At 39.2% G+C, this 22,357-nt stretch overlaps 1 protein-coding gene across 1 annotated transcript in view; it reads right to left on the reverse strand.

Moving 5' to 3' along the window:
• kif26ab (kinesin family member 26Ab) overlaps positions 1–22,357 on the reverse strand; it is a 99,694-nt gene that overhangs the window by 51,842 nt on the left and 25,495 nt on the right. Inside the window, exon 3 of the mRNA XM_036593134.1 lies at positions 6,637–7,104. Within this exon, the coding sequence (XP_036449027.1) occupies positions 6,637–7,104 (468 nt within the window). The remainder of the gene's footprint in view (positions 1–6,636; positions 7,105–22,357) is intronic.

Consider the following 22,357-nt stretch of genomic DNA (forward strand, 5'->3'; position numbering starts at 1 on the left):
TAATCACGCTGTGTATTTGAAAACCTTGACTTTAACATGGCTTGTCATCTTAATAAGATGTATTTTGTCAGTGTGTTTCAGTTGCTGTACATACCGATTTTCTCCATGTTTGCCAGTCTCACAACTAAAATAGGATCATTTACAAGCTTTTTATAAAGCACATGCCCTCCGGCACATGCAATATCTCAACATACCCTGACAGCAGAACTATTTATATAGCTAAGACGACATACGAGCTGCAAGCATCAAAAACTTGGGAAGCTAAGAGGGAGTCTCACACAAGGCAGAGGGCACTGCACTAAGCCTCCATACAGTCTGGGTACTGTAAGGCTAAGTCAAGCTTCGAAAGAATGAACACTCGATTGTGATTACAATTTCCTGTGATGTTGTGACATGATGCTTATTAATAAACTTATATAAAACGGCCTGAAAACTTCTTCACTTGCTAGATACTGATACACAAACTAAGCCGTCATTATCAATTATATTAGTAAAAATATAATGTAGGAAATAAATAACCTTCAGTCTGATGATGTATTTTACCCTTTCATTTACACAAGAAATGGTCACTTTCCAGGGTGTTGATTTTGTATGCTGATGCTCACTGCTCTCACTGGCTGTTTCTGTGGAGGGGTGGAGCAGGGCTTCGGTAGACTACAGTATAGAGAGGCCGTTTCTATTCAACTATTTAAGCATTTTTGTGCTGAGAGGCAAACATATCATCATGTGGCAATCATCAATGCTAATTTCCGCTAGCGTACAAATGAGGTCTTCAACGTTGCAGCATATCGCTGCTGTCTGGACAAAACCTTGTGTCTTCAAATCGGTAACTTCACAGAAGAAAGAAAAAACATTCTAAGCTATGAATGGAAGTTAACAGAGCAAGATTTGTTTAGAAGTAATTTTGGAGCATTTCTACTGGTTCACTTATCACAAAATTTTAAGATATTGAAAAAGGCGACAGGCATTTTCAAATTCTGTTAAAAAATGGACAAAAAGGTTTTGCTCCAACAGCAACGATATGTTAAGTAAAGTAGGGTCAAGTAAGGTCAATGTGAACTAGCGAGGAAAATGCAGTACAATGTAAAAATGTAATGTACAATGTAAGTTTACAATGTAAAAAGACAAACGTCATTAAAGAATAGAATAAAAACATAAAAGCCTTTAAACCGGTGCATCTTTCTTACTGTAAGAGAAAAATCGTGACAGCCTGAAGACAAATGAAGAACTGTTACATTGCAAGTGTACTACGACTCCATCAGAAGTGTATAAAATCCCATTAAGGGCCTTGTGAGACACTTCATGAAGAACTCATGTGTTGACCCCATATCACCAGAGAGCAGAATGTTCTCCTACTCCAACCCCAGTGGAAAATGAAAACAACACCACGCTAGACCAGCGACATGACAAGCAGGGAGATCATGGCACGCTGTGCTCCAGTTCCACATAAGCTGCGATAAATAAAAACAGCGTCACACTTGTGCAAGTGGTGATGATTTGGACAGCACATAAAGCTCCTTGCACAGATACGGCAAGAGCAGTGCCAAGCCTTCTATCAAAACATGCACCCACACGCACCCGCACACACACATACGCACGGTGTCAAACTGCTGTCAGAAAACTCTACAACCCTGCGCTTCGAGAGGTGTGAAGCTTAAGCCTTTCTGTCAACCTGTTTTCATGAGTGACAGACAGAGAGAGATAAGCGTGCTGTAGCCTCTGGTCAGATCATTAGGCTACAGCTGCATATGGTGTTCATATCACCTCAGAGACGCAGCGAGAGGCACAATTATAAATGAGAACTGAGCAGTCAATTCAACCATGCATGCATATTCTTCCTCTATCTCTGTCTCTGCTGCTGTCTCGCCTCTTCTGAGGTGCAAGTCAGTCTGCAGAGACTCACTGATGACCCCTGCTCCTCTGCTCCCAGCAGGCTGGTGGGTCATTCCAGTCCAGATGGAATCCATGTGGCTAATTCCCCTTCAACTATGCTCTAATAATTTCACTTGCTGCTGAAAAAAGACAGTGGCTTTGCAATAAAAGGGAGACACTGATATGTGTATAAGTCCACTGACAATGGCAACACCCCAATATGAGCACAGACTTTCATATAATCGAAATGTTACCAAGTCACAGCAAAAACCTGTACAGTGGCAGGCCTGCCAAAGCAGTCTGGGTCAGCAAGGCTGATGTGTCCATTTTGGGATTGAACTTGAGGTTTGGTATCGGTAGATGTAAGACAGGCAGGCTGAATGTTCTTAACGTCAGGGTCCTGCCATATAGCCAGATTCTTCTAGCTGGCCAACTTAGTAACTTAGTAACAATGAGTTTGAAAAAAGCATTTGTTTTCCTCCAAAAGGTATTGACACCTGTCTTGACAATTGTCAATTGACAACTACTGATTATACTGTTATAACAAAGGGTGGGCAACATGATATCACATGACAATATGTTTATTGTATACATTGGTATATATATATATATATATATATATATATATATATATATATATATATATATATATATATATATATATGTATATATATACACACACATATTATCATCAGTACTTCTACTACACTGAACATCTATATCTACTGCAAAAAAGACTTGGGATTTATACCTGTGAATCGGCCTGTCACAATTATTACATCATCACCTGATTGCAGTTATTTGAGCAGACCTCAATTATTTAAGCTGATGGTAATTATTTCTCACAGTGGTTAACTATCACAGTCATATCACTGCTGTCAATACAAAACCTTTTATCTCCACAATGGTAACTTTACAGGAGAACATTTTTAACTTTAACGGAGGTTAAGGTAACCTAATTTTTTACAAGTAATTTTGGATTTTTTCTGTTGGTCTGTTCACAATGAAATTGTAACATCATAGGAAGGGAAACTGAAGTTTTCAAATTATGCAAAAAAAAGTAAAAAGTGACAAAAATGACACAAGGTTTGTCAGGACAGCAACTATATGTTTATGACATAAAAAACAGAATATGAATTGAGTGCATTTCAGCCATTAGTGTGTGGAAAATCCATATAAATAGATAGCTGTTTAAAATGCAGCTCTAATGTATTTTTAAATGTAGTTTTAACGTTTTGCATTTTGTTTATTCCAACTTGTTCACTAACCTCAGAAAAAACAAAATATCATGATACACATCATGGACTGTGAAAATGTGAAGTATCTTGATGTTACATATCTGATGTATTACCCACTGTGTGTGTATGTGTTTGCATGCACCCCTGTCTGTGTTTATTCAGCATCCAATTAAAATCCACTTCGCCCTTGACACTCATCGCTCTCTTCCTTCCCCCCAGTGTATGGCTGTCTAAGACTCAGTTGTTGGCTTTGCGCCTTGAATTTCACGTCTTCTCCTTCTCTTGTTCTCCAGCCTCCAAAGAGGCTCCTTCACAGGTGTCCCATTACCAGGTTGAACAGGCCCACAGCCTGAGGCGACACAGCGCCAGCACCGCTCTCTAAAGGCCTGCTGTCAGGGCCGGTCCGTCTCCAGGCTTTTGTCCGCCTCATCCCATCACTCTCTCCCCACAGAAATCACGCCGCCGCTCTTACAAATTAAAGCTCCTGCCTCTCGGCTCCCCGGCGCTCGCACTGCCGTTTTTGTCATTCTGCCGAGATGTCCATGTAATGAAAGAAAGGTAGCCTTTCCAAATCACGGCAGGTGCGTTTCAGCGTGGCGGGGGTAAGCATACGTTCTGAAGCCTGAGGGGACGCCACTACCCTTATGGATGGGGTGTGTATGTGTGGGGAAGCATACGTACGTATGAGCGTGTGAATACCACTAGGCTGTCGCTGCCGGCTTCCCCACCCATGCTGTGAGAGCAGTCCATTTCTGCAGCTTTCTCCAAATCAAAGCTCTTTATGCCATCTGAATGCGAGGCACACGCTGGCTGCTAAAAGCCCTGCCGGCCACCGGCTTCAGCCACATTCACACTTTTAACCTCCACCATTCATGAATAGGTGTACCTCCCACCAGGAACAAAAGAGGCAGATTGGAGGCAGTGTTTTTAAAACCAATATAAAAAACAAGCAATGAAATGAACTGAATTCAGAGCAATAAATAGCACAAAGACTCATAAAAAGCAACAGTGCTGGACGAACTGGCACCTGTGGCGCACCAAGCTTGTTTGTTTAAGCCACAGTGCAGCCATTCAGACAGTCCAGTGTGGAATCTTGTAGTGATTTTTCTTGATTTTTCAAATTGTTTAACACTTTGCTGTACTGCAGTTACACAACATCTACATAATGGTCCCTTCATAACAACTGACATAGACCTACACAAATATTTATGAATACTTATTTTTGTCATAAAGGTTGCCTTTGCCAGCCTTGATGTCTGACTGACATAACATCTATGTCAGGTAAATATCAATTTTTTCAAACATTAGACTGTGTCATGACACTTTCTTCGGTGAAATGACATAGGCTTTGTAGCTTCATAGCTCAGTGTATAGCTTGTCAGATCAGAGTGGTTAAATGAAAGTGAGTGTTTTCTGTGCCCCTTAGATAAAATAAGTTTCGTTTAACCATTATAATGATTTCAGCTATCACATCTTTAGGTCTGTGGCACACCAAGCTACAGTAAGACCATAGTCACAACAAGTCAGTTGGTAAAATATGTCATCATTTGGATGACACAACCCAACCAAAAACTGGATGTCGCCTCATATAGGTGTTATGTCTGTCTGACATCAAAGTTAGCCAATCAGCCTTTGTTTTAGACAGTAGCTATTGGAATAAGTCTTTGTACATGTTCATATAGGTTTATGTTAGTTGTCATGATGAGCTTATATAAGTGTAGTGTTATATAGCCTTATAGACCTACAGTGAATTGTTACCTTCAGTGGTTAAGATCTAAACAATGTTATTTAAAGTGGTTTGATGTGAAATGCACTGTTCTAGAGAAACGTTCAGAGTCAGAATTGTTCACAACAGTGATGATAGGAGCATTTAATGGTTCTCCATTATTGGAAGCTCTCAAATAAAATGGATATGAAAGTTGTCTGAGACATAGGTTTACGATAGTTTTGAGGGTTTCGCCTTAAATGTACTTTAAAAAATCATGGAGGAGAGATACATACAGGGCACTTTAAATAAAAATGTCACAGATTTTGCTACATTTCTTCATAATTCAGTCATTTAGATGTAAATAATGTCATTTAGAGCGGTTTGATGTGAAATATTGCTTTGTACAGTGGTGGCTAGTTGTTCTGTGTTTTTATATGTACTATTGAAAATGGTACAATAGTGATAAACCTGAAAAAAAGAGACTATTTTGCCTTATAACACCTTCATGTACCTGTCTGCCATGAATAGATTGTAAAAATGATACTTTTGGGGCGCAAATGCTTAAAGCTATCATAAAACACTGTCTCAGGCATCAGGCAGCGTATTCATAACTTGTAATAACATACTGTGAAGGGTCTTTTGGAGATCGTATTAACAGATGTCTGGGTCCTATAACCAAAAAATCTGGACTGGTAAGTTTGACTTTGTTTACATCTTAACCATTAAATTTTGCAGAAGTTAAAAAAAAACACTAGAATAGTAACCAAAAACTACTTTACCATTATCAACACTACATGCAGGTTTACTGGTCATTTTGGATAGTAAACGAATGGCTATATGTGCACTGTGCATTTTGTTACTTCTATTGTAAAGAAACCTAAGTCAGTGAGATTCTCTACAACGCACCACTTCATATCAAACCACTCTGAACGACCCTGTTTATATCTCAACATCTAAACTATGTAGAAATTTTGAAAAGTCAGGAGAATTCCATATTCTAACAGGCAAATCAATGACATGTAGCCAAAAGCAGGGAAGAGGGAACATGTCCATTATTACAACAGCTTTAAAACCTTTTACAGGCCAGAAATGCCTGCATTAACTGATAATTCCCACAATAACAAAGGAGGTGATTAAAATTTCTCATTGCTCATTCAGGCTGACAGGTGTGTAATTACACTGCTTCCACAACAGAAAAATCAATGAGACATAAAGCTCGAACACTCTTTCTCACTTCCTCTGACAAGGATGTTTGAAGTTGGTCCAAACATTCATAATTTAGCACTGCTCAGCAACACATATTCTGAACAAATGGTGGCATTGTAAATGAATGCCACCATTTACAAATTGATGGCTACATTCTCACTAAAACAGAATTAAAATAAAATGAGGACCAGACACAGAAAAAATATCCCTCAGTACAAAATAAAGACAGGAGTAAAGGAATAATATTTTGAGTGATTCATTTTAACCTTCAAAAAAAGTGATGGGACCTCAATTTTGTCCTTTTGTCAAATGTAATAATGCTCCAATTTGCTTCATCAAACACAATAATGCAATTTCAGGGTCAACAAAATCAAAACAAAGCAGAAACAAATGCCATTTTTAATTCAAAATGAATGGACAAGGCTAAAAGAGGACCAAAAAATCAAACAGAATTGTGACATTAATACTGAAGGGCAATATTCTTTTACATTTTTTTAATCATTTCACCTCAGAAATATATACAGTTTGTGATAGGTATATATCACAAACTATAAAGACTATAAAGTATATAAAGTAGCATGTTCAACATCAGAAATATAGAGTGTCACATACCGGGCTTGGCTGAGGCAGGAAGTTGTTGACGCGTGAGATGCTCCACATGCCCTCCAGGTACTGCTGCGCCTGGATGGTGACTGAGCTGAGCGCTCCTGTCAGAGGGCCACCTCCCACAGTCACCTGGACGCTGGGTTTGGTGCTGGAAGTCCAGCCCAGGCCACGCCGCTGCTCCCCCACAGCCACAACGCTGTGGGTTGGGTAGGGGATCCTGGAAGCTGGTGGTCTAGACGAGAGCGTGACTACGCTGTGTGTGGTCAGTCTGGTGGGCTGCCCAGGGAAGGTGCTGGCAGGCAGCGCTGGCATTTCTGCACCGGGGCACGGCTCCTGTAGAGCCTGCAGAGCCTGCTGCCTTAGTTGCTGCACTGGAGTGGCACACACATGGCAACAAGCGCCCTCATGTCCCCCCTGCTCCGACCAGACTGGCACCTGCAGCTGCTCAAAGAGGAAGGTGGCAAATCCAGGGTCCTACAGGAAGAAGGACAAAGCAGCAACTCAGAAAATATAGAAAAATGTCCACAATGTTTTTTGTTTTGTCACGGCCATTAGAAACAGTAAGTTTATAGGCAAGAAAAAAACATTAATTTAACATCTGTTAAAGAAAAGCTAATTAAACTATAAATAACCATGCTTCAGCGATCAGCAGCTTTAACTATGACTTCTAAGGGTTAAAAAACATAAATGCTGTGAATTTATCATGAAACGTTTGTAGCTGGCACTTTCAAAAGACACAAAACATTACTACAAAAAATGAAGTTATGATGTGTTCTTTTGGCAGTGACAATATTACTGTTTCTCAGATAAAACAGATCAGAGGTCTGAGGGAGTGAGAGACTGATGGAGGGAGTGAGGAATGGAGTGAGGGAGGGACGACAGCTGAGTCCAGACACAAATCTGGGTGCAGTGCATATTTACATATGATAAGACTCCCAGCTGGGAGAGATATGATAAGAGACCCAGTGTGGAAATAATCACCTTCCACTCAACAACACTGACATGTAGGCAATCTACCTCATGGTCTTGAGGTTACATCATATGTGCCTATTCAGAACATAGCAGTTCAGTAAGTAAACACCTTAATCCCACACATGCTCACACCTGTTTTAACTAATACTACTGCAGAAAAATAAAGACAGCACTACTAGGGCTGCAGGAAATTCCCTGTTGTGATTGGTACATATTGCAACTACAATGCAACTTATATTAAAAATATTAACATATCGTGTAAATATCATTATACAATTGAAATACCATTGTATTTTTGCCATATCGCCCATCCCTATATGGTCTGCATTATTTTTTAACCAAAATAGTTATCTGTTGTAATCATGTGCATAACGTCATTCACTAAAGCAAACAAATGGTCAGGAAGCTTACAGCATAATAAAACATTAGCATATTGCAGCCTTTTGTGGGATCAATGTTGCAAAGGCCAATATCGCAATAACAATAAACAAACATATTACATACTGTACAGTTTTAAATAACACATAGTAACTTAGTGTCTTACTTGTACTACCACCATATCATTTCAAACCTGAACTTAATTCTGAAGTACATCTAATGTGGTGTTAGTGGCTAAGCACTATTCCAATTATCCATGTTGCATCCTTATCCAATGCTATTCATCCTTACTATACTATTCAAAGGTAATTACTTAATTACATTTAGGTAATTACAAAGTTGGGCAGCATCATAACCCTTCAAATCCCAGGCTTATGACACAATAAGGCTTATTATTCAGTAAAACTACATGGACTACAATGCAAACTAACTGAGTTATTCTTAGTTTACAGAAGTGTGTAGTAAAACTTTGGCCCCCGGCCATTTAAGGGGTTAATTAAATTTACAATCAGTTTACATCCTGACTGGGTATCTGCAGTTTCAAGTCTGTGTTTCAGAATTTGTACATTTGTTTCACATCAAGAAATGACAAAAACATGTAAAGGATGGTTTGCAGATGAGCTATAATAGTGCTTTAATTCTACATACAGCAAATACATGTAAACATTTTTTTCTGAATAAAATCATATGTGGCAAACTTGCAGATGGATGACACCAATGGCTAAAACACAGACACACACATATATAGACACACACACAGAAAGCGGTCTCTTGAGGGCTATAAAAGGACCTAGTCTCTGGAGCAGAGGTGAGATACGAGCTGAGTAAATGTTTATAGGGCCTCTGAGTTTCACCCAGTGACAGTGGTCATCATGACCAGAGATAGCTGAGGCTCATTCACAGAGACAGATAATCAGCTGCCCGCTAAACTGTCCTTCAACTGCACCACACACATACTGCATTTAGCAAAAGAAAGGCAATAACTGTGTGTAAAAGTAATGGGGTATGGACTGGTGCAGTCTACTGTCACTGTCTTGTAGAGCTCCACTCCACATCCCTCAGCTCTAATGTAGTGACCACTTCAGCATCATAGTGGGCAATATACAAGATCAGCACTTTGGATTGGATTGCATTAATCTCTCCCACTGAAACTGTATCTGATACAACCTACTCATTTGATTTCTCTCATTAGTCTTACAATAAGCGCTTGGTTCTGGGATTTAGAAACAAAAGACTTTGAAAAATCACTTAGTCTTTATCGTAGATCATCCAGTTCTACTGGGAGCAATATCAAAAGGCTTGTGCCTGCTAATGGTGGGATTTGTTAAACAGACTCCTTATGGAGTCACTCCGCTCAAAAAAAAGTATGAATTTTTAAAGAGGATTTGAAAAGGCTCCCGAGTGGCACAACTGGCTCAAAGAGGTGGAATTTCAACGATGACACAGTCATCCATGCAGTGAGTAGGGTTACATGAAGTATACTTTTTTTATTACAACATGATAAACATTCAAAAATTCTCACTAACTTTTAATACCTGCAATACTTTTTTTAATAGGCTAACAACATGCTGATGTAGGCAAATTTAATTGTGCATGCTAATTTGTCTCTGATGGGCAAGGACTGCACATGTGGAACCTGTGAAGCTCAAGTGACAAAAGTGAAAAAGACATATTCTTTCATGCCCTCACTTATGGATAACACAGAGTCACAGAGTAAAAACTGGGCCACCCAGCAGACACAACAATACCAGTATACAAAAGGTATTATAAGGTCACTTCACTGCAAAGCAGCCAATACCACCAACTAGGCCAACATCTGACTGACACACTTCCCAACCTCTACAATAATCTCAGTTCTCTTCCTGTGTACCATCTTATGAATCCCTTGTGACACTCGTAGTATTGCTTTGGTTTTCTAGTACTGTGACTACATTTGCTATCAGTATAAGTCAAAATTCTGGTGTTGTGGCAATCCTGTCAGAGAGTCTATTGCCTCTTTTCTACTTAAATGCCAATTGCCTCCCACAGCCAACTCATGTCCTTCCATGCCAGAGCCTCTGAGATTGGTTCCGGTTTCTTTTTCCATCTGCTGTGCTGCTAAATCAGGCCTAACCCTGCATTCAAATTAGCAGGCGACAGAGTGACAGAGCGTCAGAGCGACAGGCGATCTGTCATTTCCTACAGAAGTAGGCAATTGGTAGCTGCTATTTAGAAACAAGCAACAAGCAACACCGTGCTAGGGTGAGATGTTCTTAATTTTATGCAAGTGAGGTATGATACAGTGAAGCAACAATCTAAATGACCAAGCCAACAAATTTCTTGGACCAGTCTGAGGCACGAAGGCCCAAGGTCCCCAGCCTCTGCTCTCAGAAATTTTTGTTCCTGCCTATTCCCAAAAGTATCATGCAAAAAATGAGAGAAACTTATAAACCTGTAAACCTACAACTAGAGTTTATATTCTAAACAAAACAGCGGTACATATATAGTAGATATTTTTATCATTTCTTGTCAGAAGCTGGACTTTGTACACACCCACATTCGACAAACAGAGCAACTTTGAACACACCAACTAGAGAGAAACTTGGGGCAACATTAGCAACTTTGTTTATGTCGCCTCGTAATTTGAACGTATGGTAAGAAGTACATAATCTGGAGTAAACAGCAGCCCAGTGATATATATGTGATAAAGTATTTGTCAGCACTTCCCATTCTGTCAACTGACAACATGGAGTGTTTTCTTTTTTTTAGGTTTAGTTTTAGTATTATTTTTTCAAATAACGCTGGATGAGGCATCATAACAGTGGCTTAAACAAAAAGAAGGTCAGTGATTCCTTATGCCGTCTGCCCAAATGATTCTGCTCTGCTGGGCATGATTAGCTAACCATGCTGGGCAAAATTTGTAAGTTTTCCGTGCTAAACCATGTCCAGTTAGAAATGTCTTTGGAATGGTTAGTCTCCATGTTTGACTGTGAAAAGGACAGCATAGTTCCTCTCTCAGGTCAACATATGAGACTGCATTAGAAGCAGTTCAAAAAAGAACACGTAGCTGGTTTTATGAGTCTTAGAGAGACTGCATGCTTGCCGTCACACCGACAGATTGGCAAATGTTAAATACATTTAGCAGGTGGCAATAATTGGTGGCAGCCAACAATGCAGAGTTTTTTGGGTCAAAATCCAATTATTGAAAACATTTCAAAGATACACAACACCACACACTGTGGCCTGAGAATAAGAGTCTACCCAGAATTATTGCTGGAGGCCAGTTCACAGGCTTCCATGTTCACAGTACCACACACACACAATACGCATGTACACAAACTATCCTTCACAATTTTTATTCCTTGACCTTCCTCCAGCACCTCAGGGCTCTTTCCTCGTGTCACAAATCAACCCTGCTTTGTATTCAACAGCCTGATCCCTCTGTGCATTGTTAAGGGTTGATTTAGAGAGCATAATAACGTTTCATCTGCTGACCCCATCTGCTGCTGGTGCATTGTGGGGGTTGTAGGCTAGGACATGCCAGCGAGTCAGCGAGACTGCAGACTTGAGTTAGTGGGAAGGTTAACTGGAGCTGTATTGTGTTAGAATGCTGCAGCTCACTGCAGGAAGCAAGAATGGAAAAGTGAGGAAAATTATAGATGCAGCGAGAGAAGCAGAAGAGGGTGGTGGAGCAGAGAGACAGAGCAAATAAAAAAAAGGAGAATAAGAGAGATGATGAGGGTTAGACCCCTGGCCTGGGGGTTTGTAGGCCATTGTGTTACTTCATTGCCAGTCAGCTCAGATTTTTATGAAGCTCTGGGGATGAATGAAAGCCTACACTATCTCCTGATTAGGAACGCTCTGAAGAACAGGAGAGGGAGCGGCAGGATAAATGACTGCATGCGTGCCCTCGGTCTGTCTGCCTGCCGAACTAATGATGATGAGATATAGGCAGATACAGGGCTGAGAGAGAGGGGGTATGATGAAAGAGAGAGAGAGAGAGAGAGAGAGAGAGAGAGAGAGAGAGAGAGAGAGAGAGTGAAAGAGAGGGGAGAGAAGGCAATGGAAATGGAAATACAGGTGATTTGAGAGAGTGAGGAAGAGAAATGGAATAGAGGGATAGAGGAAAGACAAATGAAACAATAGTGAGAGAGGAGAGCAAGAACAGACAGAGGAATGTAGTGTCAGTAGTCATCTGAAAATCTTGACCCCTATGTGGCTGGTCTCAGCTGTGGCCACTCAATAGCCAAGTGAAGATAAAAAACATAGGATTTCTATTCCTGTTTTTACAGAGTCTATTTTTACACATCTATTATGTCTAGATCTGTCTGGAATTCACAGAATTCACAAAGCCCACACTTATATCCATCATGCTTAAGGGTCACTTTTTTAACCAGAGCATGAGCTACTGTAGTGGCACAACTTCTGATACAACCAAAGCAAAACTGAGCCTGTTTACACCCTGTATTGCTGTGTGATTCGTGTCCAGAACCACATACTGGTATCCTTTATATATACTTTATATTATATATTTTTCCCTGTTACAATACAAGTTTACAAGCTTGGCTCAGACAACTTAATCATCCCAGTGTGCAAGAAGGCTCTTGGTTTGAGGAACTCCAGTCTGGTTTGTTTGTCAACCTTCATTCATTTCCTTGTCTATCTTCTCACCTGCTAGTCAACAGTCAACAGACACATTTTCACTCACGTAATTGCATATGGATATCAAAAACACATTCCATTAAAACCTGTGTTAAATGTGGTCATTAGCCACCTCTGACCTCCTCCGAATGTGGTTTGAGAGATCCAATCATAATCCGATCACAAAGTTTCTTGGGGGTGTTGACACCAGAGTTTTCATGCAGTCAGGTGAAATCTGAACATGATCCAATCACTGAAAACACAGATTGATGCCAGGTGTAAATTGCATAACTTGGACCTGTTGACCTGTTGAAGCTGCTAACAGGCTCATTTGTAATAACCCTGGATCTGTTGACCTGTTGAAGCTGCTAACAGGTTCATTTGTAATAACCCTTGGCCTGCACTATTTCAGTTTTGTCTATCTGAAGAAGCAGAAGTGGATTTTAGATAGCTGTCAAAATATAAGTTGCAAATCGACTTTTAAATTATGAAAAATCTTGTTTTGCAAAAGAACATTACACATTATAAACTGTCCCATTCTCCTGGAGAACAAGAGAGCAAATCACCAGTGCAAGTCAAAACCATGCCCTGCCAAAAGATCTAAATATCAACACTGTCGGGACGAAACTTCGTATCTCTATTTTTGACGTTTTTCATTTTTTGACATAATTCAAAATTGCCAGCTGTCCTTTAAATTGTCTCAAAATTTTGTGATGAATGACCAATAGAAAAGGTCAAAAATAACTTGGAATAAATCATTTTTCCATTACCCTTTATTAAAAGTTAAGAATGTTTTTACTTCTACTGTAAAGTTATGTTTTTGGAGATAAGAGGTTTTGTTCTGGGTTTTATCCTTGTTGGTGGAGCTTCTTGAGGGAAACAGGAACTTTGCACTTTGCTACTGCTTTTGTTAGTTTGCTGCTCATTGATTTATCTATAGGTCCCCTGCAAGATACTGTCTAGCGTAGTTTGCTAATGGTCCCAGAAGTATTATTTTAAAAGCTGTATTTAAACAAGAATGCTACAATAGTGGATTCTATCATAACAACCACAACAGCAGATGGCCTTGAGCTATTACAGATGGTTCAAAGGGTCACACTAGGACAATGCATTAGCGGCATTAAAAAATGAGTGGCGTTAGTAATTTAGCACATTAATGTGTAATTAATGGTTAACTTTGACATCCCTAGTAAACACTAAAAAGAAAAAACAGAGAGGGAGCTCATTCAGGACAACACCTTGTTTCAAATGGCACTGTGAATTCACAAACAGATTACACTTCAAAGCTTTTAAACACATGGCTGCCCAAGCTTTTCGCAGGTCAACTAAAATTGCACCTTTAAAGTGAGGAACATTTGGAACCTTTCCATCTGCTTTTAGTCTACATATTTGTGCTGGCTACTTTATAAACAGTAACTAATCTCAGCCACAAAGTAATGCTTTATGCGTCTGGTTATGCTGCATGACACCAGAGCAAAGACAGACGCTGTGTGGACTGAACAAACACTCACTAACACTGTGTTCTAATGGAAGGGGATCACATTGGGCCAAGCTCAGATTCAGAGTGTGTTCTGCATAAACTGCGACGCTTAAAAGCACCTCAGACACTGTAGGTACAAATTGATGTACTGTTTTTAGCTTAATGGTGAACAGCTGGGAGCAGCAGGACATCAGGCCAATTTTTCCCACAGGTAGGTGAATGAGGGGGTTTCCCCATGAGCGGAGCAGGGGTGTGGGAGAGCAGGATGAGCAGCTGCTGCCACACTGCCCACAGAGACACAGGAGGAGAGCAGGGCCTTCTCACGGCAAGCCATTAACGCAGATTACCCTCACTGTGCTACTAAAGACCACATCCAGACCTAATCCCAACTGACCATCACACACACATGCCCAAGTCAATCCTTAGGAGTGGGGGTCTTTCGTGTGCTGGGTGCTGAGCTGGACCCCTGAGGACTTAATGACTTTCTGGTGTTTGCTGAGAATAATTGCAGCCAGCTAACCAGGAAAGCAAGTAGAGCAAGTATCCAGTACTGTGCAAAAGTCAGAGACCACCTTTCATAGTCATTAAGTTTGCTTCCATTTTTTAAAAGACTTACTTTCATTTTTAGAAAGAAATCTGCAGGGATATTTCTGAAAAATGAATAACTGGGACTTTAGTGGAAATTAAATAAATAAAGAGTGATCTCAGACTTTTGAACAGTACTGGATGTGGCTAGAGATCCTGCATGTGTATCAGTCATCCCTTGCGATTCAACTCTTACTAAGAGCTTCTTCAAGCTTTAATATTGAACAAGTTGAATCCAACAGGCCGTCTTTAAACTTGAATAACTTTGCAACCACTTGAGATATCAACACGCTTCTTTAAACTATGTGTTATTACATGTCACACTTTCCTATGAGTCCTCTGTATTGCTGTTGGACAATGGTAATGGCCATTTTTCCAACATACACCTCTGGGTTTTTTGTTTAGGTTTGGTTGGGATTTTTTTAATAAAAATAAGAAAAAAATCAACTCAATTGAAAAACAGATAAAATGTTGTCATAGCTACAGCACCAAGCCACAGTCAAAAATGTAAAGCCAGTCAGCCACTTCTAGGTTTAGTCCTAGGCCAAGTGTTCAGTCTTAAGCCAAACCTGACCTCAATCTCTTTCTTTCTTCACATGATTTACTTTTGACAAAACTAACTACTCACAAAATCACAAAAACAATACCAGCTTCAGTTTCAGTGTCACAGTTCAATTTTTTACAAACCTTAAATCAGTCTATTCTGTTTAAACGCTCACTACCACCCACAGAAAGACACAGGCAGTTAAGTGAAACCACTCTGGAGTGGAAAGTACCTATGAACTAAGACCCAAACACCCACATGTTTACTGCAGTGGCCCAGGCAGCACACACACCTAGAGGAGACAGAGGGTTCTGTGAAAAAGCATCTGTTTGTCTCTGTTTCTCTCTGGCAACAAATCTGACAAGGAACAGCTGGTGCTCTCTCTTATCATTACCTGATTTATCATTCTGTCTCAGAGCTTTTGTCATTATTTCTACATCTGTGAGCCCGTAATATACATCCCTGAACTGAAGATACATCTGAAACAAATCTCTCACTTACAGCAACTATAACTGCTTCGCCCACTTCATTGATGCAACACTCGTTCAATAATATCAATATATTCTAAACCTCTTAATTCAGGCCAGTGCAGGTTAGCCTATTATATTAATCACAAACTAAAATTGAATGTGAAGGATTATGCAAGAACCCATTCCTTATTTAGAGACGTATTCACATTTGTCTGGATTTGCTTGTATTTGCTATGTCACTTTGTTATAAGCAAAAAGCTCTAATCATGTTTCAGAGCTAAACTGTAGATAAAGTGACTGATGTCAACCTAAATAAATCTGTATAAATCGACAGTCAACCCAAAAAAGTAAAAATCTGCTACTGATTTACAAACATTAATCAATAAGATGCAATGTTTTTGCTACCACCTACCAACATGCATAATCATCAACCATAAGAGAAGAATACTTTCTTTAGTACTGCTACAAATAAATCACGCAGTTCATTGACCAGCTTCAAACCAATAATGATAACTGATCAAAGTTAACTTTTTCCACAATAATGAGCAGGTATGATTAAAGATTATTTACCTGTAAAACTTCAGTACGTGCAGAGAGTGACGTCTGTTGCTCTCAGGCAAGGAATACCAGAAGCTTCAGCAGAAGCGCACGGCTATAGGGGAGTGTGTTTGCCTATCCATCACAGAAACCTCTCATCACTTGCTGACTTAATTACCTTTTCCAGCTCACTCAGGCTTGCAAAAGAAACAAGTCCTTTCTCAGAGTGTTTGGACAGCCCCCTGCCCTCACTAACACTAACACCCCCCCCTCCCAGACTGGCCGTCTCACTGTTTCTTACTCTTTCTTTTTCCCTTTCTCCTCCTCTTTCTCTCTGGCTCATGCATCACTCCAGCTGCCATCGTCAAGTCTAGGCTAGCTATTTGTGACAGTGGAAGACAACTCCCTTTTCTTGAAAGTTTTAAAGAATTTAAAGTTGATGCAGTATACACACACTGCATTATTTTATCATTTGGAAGGTATAATAACCTAGTCAATAAATATCATGGTTAGAGCTGGGCAAAATGAAAATATTTATCATTATCATGATAAATTACATCACATGCTTTTCTGAACATATTGTGGATATTGTCAGTACTTACAAATCACTTCCTAACTGCAGGTTTGATTAAAAAGAGCATAATTAGTCCGGTTTAACTGGATTTAGTGCAGTGTGTGAAATTTTGAATACAAGTGATTAGATTCATAGTTTTTGATAGTGTTTTTAAAATGTGGCACTACTTAGATACTACTATTACTGTCTGTTCTAACTCAGACATTAGAAAAACAAATATCGTGACACACTGTGTATCGTAAAAACTTCCTGGAGTATCATGATTTTACTTTTTGCCATATCACCCACCTCTAATTACAGTTTCACAGTATCCTTGTATCACGCAACCATGTAAAAACACATGAGAAGGTTGTGAAAATGAAAGGAAAGCACCACTCATCCTCATGCAATTTGACATATTACATTTGCATTATCCTTCAAAATTAGTTATAAACAATTTCTTTATCCTTTAAACAGAATATGTTCTGTATTTAATATGAGGTGAGGTCTTGGAAGCCTTGCACATTGTACAACGAACAAAAAGGGAAAAAAAATGGAATCATGTGCCAAATTTAAATTGTTACTATCAATAGCAGCCTTAATTATTTAATGAGATATATGTAGATATATGTAGGGCACTGCTCTCCCTGAGGGTCCTTAAATTCTTTACAGATGATACTATATATGCATATTCTTGACCATGACTTTCCCACAAAATTACTTGAATGATATCACTGTCGTTATAAGTCAAAACACTGAGCAACAAAAAACACAAAAGTCTCTCACCAGAAAGGGTCAGCAGTGTGCAGCTATGAGCCAAGTAGCTAACTTTTGGAAATCAATATTACACGATTATTAGCTAACTATGCTTAAAGGTGCATAAAAAGTATACATGCCACTTGTTCAGAATGTTAGTGTCACAAAAAAGCTGTTGGATGTTTGCAAAGTTGTTGTTTGGTTTATTTATGGCCAGCAATGCTGTGTCTTTTGTGTTTGGTAACTGCGTGTGTGATATTACTAAGTAATGCAGGCAATGTTGCATCTACCGCAGATATGAGGTCCTTGTCACCTCCACACACCGAAATATGAAAAAAGCTGTTTCAGGGCGAGTGGAGATGAAGAGGGCTATGGCTAGAGGAAGCTAAGAACCAATAGTTTAATGAACTGCAACTCGTAGATGGGAACAGACAGAAATGTATTTTTATCTGCATTTTGGAAAAGGCAACTGTCCGATTACACACTGACTAACCATGGAACATGACATCATAACACCCGACCACTCTGTGTCAAAAATATTTGTGCAGTTCAGCCAGCTAATTAACAGGTTCACATTTAGACCTTTCAAGAAACTGAATCTGGTTAAATTATCAGGGTTTAGGTAACTAGAAAAACATCTGAACTTCCTTTTTACTCCCAAAGCAGCCCATTTATAACAAACCTTCTACCAGCTCTACACGGTTCAGTGCCGAGCAAAGCATTAGGTCATGCATGCAGGTGTGAAGTTGAGAAGAAGCAGAAATTCAGCTCTGTGTTGCCCATGAAACCACAACGTAGCACTCTTCAGCCGAAGCTGTATTTGGCCCATGGCTAATCTGAGAAAACAGCATGCAGCTGCATTAAGACTGCTAGAGTTAAACCAAAGCCTTCATGTCTCTCACTAGAGACACGCTGGTGTGTTTATATATGAGCTCAACTGCTTCTGTGCTTACCAAATTAAAATACATGGTTTTCCGAGACTCTATTTAGGCCCACCAGATCCCCAATTATTTATTTATTTCAGCAGTGTTTACAGAAATAAACAAAACTGGCAAAACAAATCATGAAAATTTAATTTTATTTGGAAGCCTTACTAGGGGAAGACTGGAGACAGGTGTAGAGAGTTTGGGGCCTTTTTGGTATGACTGAGATGGGCCTACACTATTCATGATCGTGGTGGGCTTCACTAATGAGCACAGAGGACAAGCTACAAGCTCCTGCTCAGCTCAGATACAGCACATAAGGCTCTATGGCTAAGCCAGAAACACAGTGAGCTCAACAGTGAAATGATAAATGATCTGTGTTGAAACCACAGCTTGTGAGAACATCTTTGGCGTCTAATTTAGACTCTGAGAAAGGATCTTTTCTCACTTTAACCTTCATTTTTAGCAACTCTGTCCTGTTCCTGTTAAAGGGAGGTGTTAATGGACTGGGGTAAAGAAAATGTTTACAGAGGCTAAACCCAGCTTTCAGTTCTGCCAGACAAAACAACATTCTTTCAAAGATCACATTTATTGTCTGTTTGCTCTCAGTTAAAAAAAAAAAACAAGCAACATGAATTTTTATGGCCGTTTCTGGTTTCATTTCAGCCAAATCAGCTAATGTCAATTTTTGGCTAAAGTAGGGCTGAATGATCTGGAGAAAACATCTAATTAAGAATTTTTCTGACCAATATTGTGACTGTGAATTAAATTGTGATTATTTTCTATAAATCAAAGTCCAGGCCTGTTTTTTTGGCCAAGCCTAACATGACCTAACGTATACATAATCATGCACACACAGTATTCAAATGCAACATGCACATTCATGGCTGGCTCACATTAGGGCTGGGCGATTAATCAAATTTTATTTGCAATTACAATTAATACTGATTATGAAAATGAGAACATCAAAATAAAATTATTATTATGCTGCACTCCGTTTCACAATGACGCTCTCATTTTGTCCTGTGTTATAAATTTAGGACGCCCCTTTCCTTCAGAGCAGTGCACTTTTGCCCCTCATCTAGGTTATTTTGGTCTAATTTATTTTCATTGATTACTTTTTATATATGTTTAGTAGTTTTCAGTAGGTCATGGAAGTGCACTACAACATAGCTGATCTTTCTTATTTTTATCTTTTTTTTTTATTTATTATTTTTTAGAAACTTTATTTAAATGCACATATATCCATATTATATATAATTTATCTTTTTTATTTTTTATTTTCAGTTAAATTAATTGAGAGTTCAAGGAAATCCACTATAAAAAGCCATTTTTAAGTTTAATAAATGCATATGTTTCCAAAGTCAACAAGTAGTCGTAATTTCAGTATTGTCCAAAATAATCATGATTATTATTTTTGCCATAATCGAGCAGCCCTAGCTCACTTCATTCATTATCACAAAATTGTAACAAAAATCAGTCAAAATAGAAACAAAGGGTTTTCTTGCAAAACATTTTGCAGACACTTTGAACAATTTTATTTTTTTTCATGATACATGTTCTTAAGAGTGGACTTTACATATATAAGAAATATCAATGTATATTATGACTGCTACCATTTTTTTAAAGAAATAAAAGTGTGTTTTCCACATCTCATCTATTCATATACATCAGCTATTAATCTTATCATTGCACCATATTGTTGCAGCATTTTGTAATGAAATGCTGGTTGCCAGTTGCTTGGGAGGAGTGAATATTGATTTTGATACTGGCCTATTTTGATCCTGCACCCCTAACAATAAGAGCACAGCTCTTACAGCAATTTATGGCCCTCTTATGTACATACTTAAAAGGACAACTCTGGGTTAACAACAAAATGAATGCACAGACCAGTCACCAATAAAACTGTAAGAGCCAGTGTGTTACCAGGACGGGACTACTTCAGTCATAAAAATGATCTAAAGATTGGACACGTACAGCATCAAATAACAGATGGTTCTTTATTCCTGCACAAAAGTAAACATCCCCTAAGACACTATGGAGATTTCAGTAAAAAATAAGCTTTGAGCTTCACATCATCAAAAAGCCCTCCAGCTGTCTCCAACCTCCCTACTAAATCAAAACTTTACCATCCACACATGCCGTATTTACACACATCCACAAAGAACTGCAACTGAACAACTCAAGCAAACTTCCACTCAACCTCCATTAGCTTGTCTTCGTTTCCTCATGGCCGCCAGGGCCGGCAGAGGCAGCTGGAGTAAGCCTAGCCCTTCTCCCTCAGCCCCCCCGCCACATACACACCACTACGCAAGAGAGCGGGAGAAGTTAATTACAGACTGAAAAACACAAACAGGAAGAGGTAAACACTCCAACACATTTGCATGAGACCCCCTCATTCACAACCCACTGCACAAGTCCTGATGAGATTGCTCTCTCTATAGCATTCATCACTGGGCTTCAATTTTCCAAGGCTCATCTAAAGCTGCACATCAGCATAATTAGACTGGGTAATTCACAACCAAGACTGGTGCCGTTAACTAGTCTAAGTAGGCAAACTTAGACCGTGCTTTAATTTAGGACGCTATGATTGCTGAATAGTTCACGTGTTGCACATCTGTCAGACACATTACATCAAAACTTTTTATCTGGAACTTCTCAAAATTCACTTGTTCTTAAGACACTGTCCATGCAGTAATGTTAGCATAGAAACCTAGTCATGTTTATTATTGCTTTGTACATTTGTACACTGATTTGTTTATGATTAATTCACATTGGATAAGACATCTCGCTATAAGTTATAGAGATAGGAGAGGCTACTTGAGTTATGCATTGCTGTCACAGTAAAAAGTTCCATATGCAACACATTCAGCTAAAAAGAAGGTTTGGCATTTTTTTTACCTTAACTACCTACCTAGCAGTCTTAAGTGAACGCAATAATTCTGAGGATATGATGGAATATTTACAGACATGGCGATTTGTATTAATATAACCTGAGGTTATGTGTACAGTTCGTTTTATAGTAGGTAAAAAAACCATTGCAGTCCTTATGGACACATGAGCAAGCAGTCTGAAAAAATTAAGGATATGGTTTATTTGGAGAGGACTAAATTCACAGATATGCTCCAGGAATATTTTTATTACTGCACCTCCCCCATGTAAAATTAATCCTACACTACAGAGATCCAAAAATAAACCTCAGTAGACTGTGCTATATTTAGGCAATGCATTATACGGACATTCATCCCATACTGCTATAATTTAAAAACTCTGGACCATTTCTCATCACGTCAAACCAATGACCACCAATCTTTCTGACTCAAGTTCCAGTCTTTCAACAGCACGATTATATTTTTGGTTGAGGTATCAAGACATGCGCATTAACCAGTAAATAAACTGGCTGAACGCCCTCAATAGACCACAATTAAACTTGATAATTCGGTGGGTCGAGCAACAATGCGAATCCTGCATTTGCCAATGAAATTCTAATTTCTCATTATTCAACTGTTTAGGTTTTTCTTTGTGTCACAGGTATTTGGAGACAGTGGAGCTGCTGATAGAAACACGTAAAGGCCCTGCAGCATGAATGGAATGAATGCTTTCTTTAGGCTTACAGAGACGTCTAGACAAACTCAATAAAGATGCTCAGATAGAGACGGAGAATCCCCAGAACCCATCTCTATCTAGACCAGGCACGTGGACAAGCAAACACAGACGCACACACTAATCCACTTAAGGGTTGTAAAAGAGGGTTTCCTCCCATTTTTTTCCTTCCCTTTTTTTGTTAACAGCTTTACTTATCAAGAATAGCGACAATGGTCATTTAGTCACTGCGTCTGACAGGAACAATGGGGGAGACTGCAAACGGCCTTGTACTGCACAAGAAAAGTCTCTCCGCTGTGCATTCAA

Source organism: Colossoma macropomum, unplaced genomic scaffold, assembly GCF_904425465.1.
Source record: "Colossoma macropomum unplaced genomic scaffold, Colossoma_macropomum, whole genome shotgun sequence".
Taxonomy (NCBI): domain Eukaryota; kingdom Metazoa; phylum Chordata; class Actinopteri; order Characiformes; family Serrasalmidae; genus Colossoma; species Colossoma macropomum.